The 10125-nt window shown below is 39.3% G+C and overlaps 1 protein-coding gene across 1 annotated transcript in view; it reads left to right on the plus strand.

Annotated features, from left to right (window-relative positions):
* The window catches only part of LOC124621963 (acetylcholine receptor subunit beta-like 2), a 294185-nt gene extending 287745 nt beyond the window's left edge, over window positions 1-6440 (plus strand). Inside the window, exon 12 of the mRNA XM_047147491.1 lies at window positions 2973-6440. Coding sequence (XP_047003447.1) covers window positions 2973-3191 — 219 coding nt within the window. The 3' untranslated portion in view covers window positions 3192-6440. The remainder of the gene's footprint in view (window positions 1-2972) is intronic.
* Window positions 6441-10125: the final 3685 nt, after the last annotated feature.

Consider the following 10125-nt stretch of genomic DNA (forward strand, 5'->3'; position numbering starts at 1 on the left):
GACGAAAATTGAGATCTTTGGTATGTGTAGCTTAGCGCACGTAGCTTCTCTCGAGTAGACTTTATGGTCGGTACAGATTATTTTCTTTAATCGGATTTTTATGTCGTTCACACACTGATGCATCTCCTAACCTTTCGCACTAAATTAGATCATAGAAGCATGGTCTTCCCCGAATGAACTTCTGAAAGCGATTCTGGTAGCTGGAGTCAAAGGTTTTTGTTAATCCTGTCTTTTGAGGTTTTCTGCTGATATTTCCATAGAAACAGCTTCCATCCCGTAACACCTGTTTCTTTAGAAGTCAAACACCAATTTTTATAGATTTAGTTTTAAAAATGGTTTCATAATGAAATGTTTTCATATAAATCTTCATCCCCTATTTCACACCATTAAGAACTGAATTTAAAAAAATAAAAATTCAAAAATAAAAAAAACTCTGAATCACATTATTTCCAGTGGAGAAGCCAAATGCAGATTTTCTTAGATTTACCTGTAAAAATGCTTTAGTAGTGCTTTAATAATGATTTACTTGAAAAATTCGCCTGTTATTTTACCCCCTGAAAGGTTGAAGTTGCAAAAGTGCTGAAACTCTTATTTCTTTATTTCTGATGGAGAAACGAAATACCAATTATCAAATAGTTCAAATGGCTCTAAGCACTGTGGGACTTAACATTTGAGGTCATCAGTCCCCTAAACTTGGAACTACTTAAACCTAATTAACCTGAGGACATCACACACATCCATGCCCGAGGCAGGGTTCGAACCTGAGACCGTAGCAGCAGCGCGGTTCTGGACTGAAGCGCCTAGAACGACTCGGTCACAGCGGCCGGCGAAATACCAATTATCGTAGTTCTGGCTTCAAAAATTTCCTTACTAGCGATATATTGTCAAAAAACTGATTATTCGCTGCCTCTAGGGGTGGAATTTGGAACAGTCTGTTACTGCCTACAATATAAGATCAACGACCTGTGCAAATTTCACGTTTCCGTCCTCAGCAGTTTGCGCTGGGTGATGATGAGTTAGTAAATCAGTCGGGCTGCATTTCACCCCAGTAGGGGTTTAATTTACAAAAACACTTCAACACGTATTTATTTACTTCTAGCCGAGAAGTCAAAGAGCAATTTTTAAATAGTACCTTTAAAAATGCTTTAGTCGTTTCTTAATAATGATTAATAAAAAAGATTCACACACTATTTTACCCCCACAGGGATTAAATTTCATAAAATGCCGAAACACGTGTTTCTTTATTTCTTATAGAGAAGCCAAATAAGAGTTTTCGTAGTGCGAGCTTCAAAATTGCGTTAATAGCGACATATTTTCCAGAAACCTTTCATCCCCTATTTCACCTCCTTGAGAATGGCATTTCGAAAAATTCCTTATTAAACGGTGCCAACACTGTAACATCCACACGCTCTCCAGATTTCAAGTTTCTATCCTTAGCGGTTTGGACTGGGCAGTGACAAGTCAGCAACCAATCTCCCTTGCAACAGCAGGCGACAAACAGCTATCTACCACCACAACTGCATGTGGGTGACAATCGGTGGTCATGGAGAAAAGTGTGTTTTTACGCACACACACTTGCCGCTCGCGCGCGTGTCATCTACATCTACATACATACTCCGCAATCCACCATACAGTGCGTGGCGGAGGGTACCTCGTACCACAACTAGCATCTTCTCTCTCTGTTCCACAACCAAACAGAACGAGGGAAAAATGACTGCCTATAAGCCTCTGTACGAGCCCTAATCTCTCTTATCTTATCTTTGTGGTCTTTACGCGAAATGTAAGTTGGCGGCAATTGTACTGCAGTCAGCCTCAAATGCTGGTTCTCTATACAGTAGCGATTCACGAAAAGAACGCCTCCTTTCCTCTAGAGACTCCCATCCGAGTTCCTGAAGCAGTTCTGTAACACAAGCGTGATGATCAAACCTAGCAGTAACAAATCCAGCAGATCGCCTCTGAATTGCTTCTATGTCCTCCCTCAATCCGACCTGATAGGGATCCCAAACGCTCGAGCAGTACTCAAGAATAGGTCGTATTAGTGTTTTATAAGCGGTCTCCTTTACAGATGAATCACATCTTCCCAAAATTCTACCAATGAACCGAAGACGACTATCCGCCTTCCGCACAACTGCCATTACATGCTTGTCCCACTTCATATCGCTCTGCAATGTTACGCCCAAATATTTAATCGACGTGAGTGTGTCAAGTGCTACACTACTAATGGAGTATTCAAACATTACAGGATTCTTTTTCCTATTCAACTCCATTAATTTACATTTATCTATATTTAGAGTTAGCTGCCATTTTTCACGCGAATCACAAATCCTGTCCAAATCGTCTTGTATCCTCCTACAGTCACTCAATGACGACACCTTCCCGTACACCACAGCATCATCAGCAAGCAGCCGCACATTGCTATCCACCCTATCCAAAAGATCGTTTATGTAGATAGAAAACAACAGCGTATCTACTACACTTCCCTGGGGCACTCCAGATGATACCCTCACCTACGATGAACACTGACCATCATGGACAACGTACTGGGTTCTATTACTTAAGAAGTCTTCGAGCCACTCACATACTTGGTAACCAATCCCATATGCTCGTACCTTAGTTAGGAGTCTGCAGTGGGGCACCGAGTCAAACGCTTTCCGGAAGTCAAGGAATATGGCATCCGTCTGATACCCTTCATCTATGGTTCGGAAGATATCATGTGTGTGTGTGTGTGTGTGTGTGTGTGTGTGTGTGTGTGTGTGTGAGTGAGTGAGTGAGTGAGTGGGCGGGTAGGTGTCAACTAGCTTGGTACATTCTGTAGCCAAGAGATCGGAGGAGCTAAAATTCAGAATATCTTCCTGAATATAACACACGTTGCGAAGAAGCGGACAGTTCTACCTGTTCTCTGCCAACTGCTCTCTTCTTTCTTGTAATCTGTTCGGACGTACGTACGACAGTGAAATTTTCCGTGTCGACAGGTGATCGAAGACTGGAAGTACGTGTCGATGGTGCTGGACCGGTTCTTCCTATGGATCTTCACGCTGGCGTGCATCGCGGGCACCTGCGGCATAATATTCCAGGCGCCGTCGCTCTACGATAAGAGGATCCCCATCGACCAGCAGAAGTCTGCCATCTCGCTGAGGCCCAGCTACTACAACATCCCGTTCGACCTCCTCCACCAGAAGCCGATATACTGAGACACGTCTCACAGCTACAGCACACTGACCTGATTTTTAAATTCTTGAGCTCTCGTAAATGGATGGCCTAAGATTTGTTCTGTCTGCTAAATGGATTTGGTGAGCAGTTGGGTGACACGAGCAGTAAATTTAAGCTGAGCTAGGTTGTCAGCTGGGAGTGTAGTCTCCCAAAGAGTGCCTGAGAGCTTTCCTTTGATTAACAGCGGTGACCAGAGAATCTGTACTTTTTGTTTAGATCTGCGTGAAGCCGAAATGCAATGGACCATCCGATGGTAAAGGAAACTGTTGAGGGATAACTGAATTACTGGCCGTCTTTTTTGTATTGAAAAACAGTTATATTAATGGTGCCTATAAGAACGTACTTAATGGGGAAACATCTGAATACCCCATGTACCTAAGGAACCTGTTAATCTGATGCAGGATAAAATCTGTATTGGAAACCTGTAATGCAGTTTCTAAACCTGCCAACTTACCGTTTCCAATAAGCTACATTGGCGACAATCACTTAGTATCCATTGTTATACATTAAACATTATGACAACATAGACATAATAAGGAAAATGTAGTGAACGAAAGACAATGCTTACCTTTCATATAAGAAAGTCACAGATTAATAAGCGATAGTTATAGCACGTTGTTCATTGTTTGCATTAAAATTACGCTGATCGTAGTGATAGCTGACACTGAACCAATGTTTAAAAGCTTAGTACTATAAAAAGCACACCATCGCAGAAAGTGAATACTACATTCGAACTTGGCAGTATAAACGATCACATAAAAATTAGTTCTGAACTATTACTTTCACTACGATGGGAAACACTTGTAATAAACATTCACAGCAAGAAGTCTCGGCCAAAGGCCAAAATTAGTTTACTTCGCTCAGTTTTGCGATGGTTCACTCTTGAAAAGTGTCTTATTGTTCAACGAGTTTTAGGTAACAATGGGGAAGTGAAAATTACAAATAGGGTTCTAGTGGAGAGATTTTTGTCTCCCAGAAACTGTTCACACAACCCAAAATTATCGAAATGAGCAGCCGAATTTTGGGGGAGAAGGAGGCAGTCTTTATAGAAGAACTTTCATAGAAACGTGTCAGATACAATTCATGCTTGCTTGTCTAGAAGAGATAGACTAAAGCTCAAATGAAAGGGTGCAGGACGGTTACTTGTTGCCGATCACCGCAAGGAGATCGACTCATCTCGTAGGAAACAAGAATATACCACCTTGGGGGAAGTGTAACAGGAATTTTGTCTGATGAATGAAACTTTCACTATCTAGTATGGTGTACACAGTTAGTGGTCCTTTCTTACAAACTGAAACTACATAGCATACGAGTGGTGGAGCTCTTAGCTTCACTGTCTGGAATCAACGCTACACTAAACGAGCCGATGAAGTACACTCAGCAGTCCTGCTCAGCTTCACTGTACCAGTCACAAGAGACGATTGGAAGATTGGTTCCATTTGTCTGGGAGGTAGCTCATCGATATTTCAGGAAGACTGTTTCAGTACGACAAAACATTACGTTCACTGTATTCGAATACCTTTAAAAATCACTATTATTTCTGGGAAACAAACACCGATTGCTGATAGTAACGTATAGCTATCTGACTTATCGTTTTCCATACTGTACTTGTACTACCGACAAATCTCAATATACTACATAATAAACGTTCAGGCACTGAGGCAATGAACCGAATTGGCATGTACTTGCAAATTCGCTCCATACTCCATTTCCTAATGAAAATCTCTGACACAGAACCCTTTTTAAATGAGCAAATATATTAGATAACGCTTCAAATATCTTGTAAAGCTCGGTAGTATTAAAATAAAATGTCGCTGCTAGAATTAATCACACAACATTTGGATTTTTCGTCGTTGATGGCGGCTATTATATTTGCGAATTTATAGAAAAGTATTCTTTCCGGTCTATCTTCGCATGTAAATGCATCCATTTAAAATATTATGGTTAACTTTAATCCATTTATAATGATTCGTTTGATCCAGTATGGTCGCAAAACGCGAAGTTTTGATATTAAGTTCCGTGAACCAGCACAGCCGATTTGTAATGTTCGTTCTAATTACGTAGTAAACCAGTTTCGCCAATTTAAATTGCAAGGGATCGCAGATGAGTACTAGATGATCTAAAATGTGAATGGAATTTGAAAACCACCGTTTCAGGCCTATGGCTCATATGTGATGTATACTTGTAGAAAAAAATTATTAAACGAAAATGGTATTACATTTGTGATGTTACAATAATTTAAAAGCAGAGAATGAAACAGGCTGCAATATCTAATGTTTAAAAAATTATATTCCTGGAAAAGAAAAAAAGCTAGCGAGATTAATTATGTGCAAACGGCCAGTAAATGTGGTGCTATCTATAGGTAAGACTACGTGACTAAAATAATGTTTACATTACTTGTATGTTGAAAATACTTGTTATTTAAAATTTTAATCTCACGGAAGAATTGTACATAGGCATCTCTTATAAGATATTTTGTGTTAACCACTTAAGTTGTGGATTATTTTCAAATCCGAGGTTGTATTTCTTGTCAGTTCTAGCGCAGTAATAATCATCAGTATGCAAATTATCTATAGCACACTACTGAGGAGGAAGGCAGAGTGGCTTTTCACAAAGACTTCACATATTTTGATTTTCTGAAATTAACGCTAAGTAACTTATCTGTATTGAAGTGCTACAAACATTTTGAACAATGGTGACAATCTTCAGAACCAGTATAAAAAAATGTAAGAGGCGCTGTGAGTACGAAAAATCTTTGTTTTTATGACGCAAAATCCATACAATGAAACATGTTCATTTGCAGCGTAGAATGACACTGGGTAAAGAAAGATAATATCGCTTTTTCCATCAAATTAATTCTGCCAAATGCGTGACACAATATAAAACTCAGGACAATCAATAATTAATTATATTTCTTAAAAGTGAGTTGTCACTTCAGATTGCTAATAATGAAATGCTCTCAGAAAGCTTATACATACAACACAAGGGTCCCTATTAAGTGCCCGTTTGTTAGGGACCAGAAATTTTTATTATAATTAAAATTCATTACTGTAGAATGTTAGTACAGACTACAGAAACAATGTAGTTGCTGTATGAAGAAATGCAACTCAAAGAAGCAATGTACAAATGTGGAGTATCTGTTCATAGAATATTGTTATTGTTATAAGAATGATGTCCCCTGCGTCTACCAATTTCTTTCATTTAGATTCGTATTTGTAAGTTGTGCCTTCAGTTCCTATAATAAAATTTATAAAATGTTTAGTTGCATTTCATGCGTTTTCTTTGCAACAGATCATTTTAAGACACATGTGAGTCGTTACCTTCTTTAGTTCTACGGTACAATACAGTATTCCACCACTTCGAGAGGAATCCTCATCTATTGCTGTGCTGCACTGGTGTATGCTGCTAGTGCCAAAGTACACACTTAAATAGAGGAATCGGAATATAATGAACACTTGCAAAAACTCTCCATTTCTAAATCTTGTTTTTCGGAGTGGAAAAATGCAATCTCTCCCACTGTCAAGAGTGAGAGTGATCCAATACAAATTAAAATGGATGCTTCCTTTTGTTGTCAGAGGACCACCAACAAAGAATTTTCAGTTTCAGGAGAAACTGTCAAACAATTTTAGTACTGGAAAATCCCGGAAAAATGCATGAAAGCAGTGGCCCCTGAGCGACCGGGCATTGCACGCACTTTGGAACTGTATGACGCCAGTGCCCCTGTCACAAGAAAAGTCTCCTTCAATGAGTTTTTGAGAAGAAACTGCATTCTAGAGTTTCTTCAACCCCCACACTCGCAGTTCCCTTTTCATCCTGTCGCAGCATCGATGACTTGGTTTTACTCCCTGACTCAGAAGCCACTTGGAAGGACCACGATTTGATACTTTTGACTATATCCGTACGAGCATGACTGACAAGGTGAATGGTGTTGCAGCAAACGCCTGCCACGATTACCGTTAAGACTGGAAACAACGCTGTCTTCACTGTTGCACTGAACGGGAGAAGAATAAAATGCATACTCAAAAAAAGAAGTTTCTTTGCTTTCTTTACTTTCTTCCCTAGTGCCAAGCTGATTTCTTTTGATGTGAGTAGTCTATTCACTTATATACCTGTTAAGGAGTGCCTAAACATACATTTAACGCCACCGCCTGTTAATAGGGATTTAATTATTTTGTTTGCAATTAATATGGAAGGTATTGTCGCGTTGCGAACTTTTTTATGTTAAAATGGAAAGCAATGGCGGCAACGTTAAAAGAAACTAGTGCTTCATTAAATGACTGACTTAATCCTGAACTTTTACGAAAGTTGATGCAATTTCTTCTGATAGTAACAATGGTCCATAGTTTTGGCTTGGAGAACAAACCTTTGGTAAAACTTGTTACTGACGGTGAATTTAAAAACTGTTCCTAGCGGAAATTAGTATTAAATTGACCATTGGACTTTGTACATTAAACTGATTGCAGGTTCTATCGTATTTCACAAACAAAGCACTACGGTGCACGAAATGGTGCACGAAAGCTGCAATAACCAAAAGAAATGCTGTTGTGACGTAACAAGCTAGTTACGCCACATTGAGAAGGGAGCCGAAAGAAAGGCACGCGTACACACACGCCGACTGGCGTCAAGTCTGGAACAGGATAACTATTGAATGGTAGCAAGAAAAGTACGTAGCTGCTTTATACTGAACTTTTAATCTTTGTTGGTTACACGTTCTTCTTGAGACTTTTATACGATAACTCTCAAAGTAGGTAAGGCTAATGGCGCCTTGCTAGGTCGTAGCCATGGACTTAGCAGAAGGCTATTCTAACTGTCTCTCGGCAAATGAGAGGAAGGCTTCGTCCGTATTGTCGCTAGCAATGTCGTCCGTACAACTGGGGCGAGTGCTCTATCGTATCTCGAGACCTGCCTTGTGGTGGCGCTAGGTCTGCGATCTCACAGTGGCGACATGCGGGTCCGACATGTACTAAATGGACCGCGGCCGATTTAAGCTACCACCTAGCAAGCGTGGTGTCTGGCGGTGACACCACAAATGCCTTCGTATTTCAGAAAACACGTATGAATCTATAGAAGAAGGAAAGGATTGTAAATGAAATCTGGTAAACGTTAACAGTATATTTTAAAGAAATATGTCAGCTTACACTATTCCACACAGTAAACATTTTATGTCTAATATTTAAAACAAAAGTTCCTCTACATTAAACGCGCAATATTCAAATGCATGCTCTTGATATTCTGATTACTAATAACAGTTCCAGTTGCAAATAATTAAGTAACAGTTCAAGAAGGATCTGTGACCATTTCATCGAATCCGTAGAATTAATTGCCTAACACGAATCGAGCTTTCCGAGAAAGACAAGCACAATGGCAAAAAGAAAACAGCAAAAGAGTAGAGCAAAAAAGAAAAGTGAGTGGAGCCCTTGTTTCACGACTATTTATAATAATTACAGATTATGATCTTTGTATGATTATCGTTATATTATCCAGAGGTGTCTGGCATAGTTAAATTACATTGGGTAAATTTCGAGTAAATGTTGTGACGTCATGAAATGCTCCCTAAATAAAGAGATCACACTGTTAGGACTCTTGGTGATCTACACTTAACTAAAGTCACTTTATTTGTTGTTTACATAGCTTGTGGGAACAATTTCATAGTTTTACATGTTATATGAATATCATTTCTTTCGTTCAGAATAAGGGCGTTTACTTGAGTACGTTTATATTTAAATTTACACTTTATTGTTGTCCTTGTTATATGACTGAGGCCTTGTAACTTGTACCCCGACGATAATTACTCGTCCACATATTCAGGTGCGGTCCCAAAGAAAACGGGGTAAAAAAGAAAGGAATGGGCGTACATTCCTCAGTCTGTTTATCCATTGAAAATTATTTGAATATTTCTATAGCAAAGTACAATGATGTGTTACAAGGGAGTACAAAATTTGTTTATATTTAATATTGCACAAGTTCATATCCATTTTGTCCTGTCATTTTGAAAACATATTAAATTCTGAAGTTCGTGATAACACATGTCCAACAGGATTCTTAAAATGTTCAATTATTAAACAATTCTTTCGGGTACGAGTCTTTTATCATACAGTTTTTTTTTAAGATTCTTTCATTATGTGAGTTTGACATAAATGTTCTTTCTCACAAATCTTTACAAAACTGAGTTCGAGTAACAATTTTTCACTGTTTTAAAACGGCGAATACAGTGATTTGTAGACGCGATGATAGATCTTGCGACGGATTGCAGAAACGACGATTTTTGCTGGTAGATGGTAGTCGATGGGCTGACCCTCAGGTGCGGACAGGAACGTGGGAAGACGTGCCAGGATTTGCAGCTGATTATTAGACAAGGTGCCTAGGTCTCGTTCTTCGGTAGGACAGGTGTCTCGGATATGGGGTACGTGGAATACATTCGACTAAGCATTAATAAACAGGGATACAATTACGCGGTTTGGCTGAAAGAGGTTGTATTAATACATCCTATGGATGCAAATAATGATTGTATATTTTGTACGTGGTGATAGCTTATAGTTCGTTCTGTGCATTTATATCTTTTGTTTGCATTTTGTTTGCCGCAGTAAACTTTTGCTTTCTGTAGTGTTGTCCACGTCGTCGTTTCTTTCCGATTACATTATGATCGTTTATTTATTTGCAGTGAGCACTGCAGTATATTTAATGGCATAATACGCTATCACTATGTGTACTGAAAGAGTATTCATAGCTTAATGGTGACAAGTCTCTATGTTTTGAAATGCTGCAAGTACTGGACGATCACGTGACTTACATTCCACCGCGACAATCCAGAACTACACGCAGAACATTGTCGAGGTGCAGTTTCGTTGCACGCTGTATACACTCGGTTCGTAGCAGTGCGAGGTCCATGGAATGGATCCCTGTGCTTTACCTAAG

Source organism: Schistocerca americana, chromosome 7 (assembly GCF_021461395.2).
Source record: "Schistocerca americana isolate TAMUIC-IGC-003095 chromosome 7, iqSchAmer2.1, whole genome shotgun sequence".
NCBI classification, from domain to species: domain Eukaryota; kingdom Metazoa; phylum Arthropoda; class Insecta; order Orthoptera; family Acrididae; genus Schistocerca; species Schistocerca americana.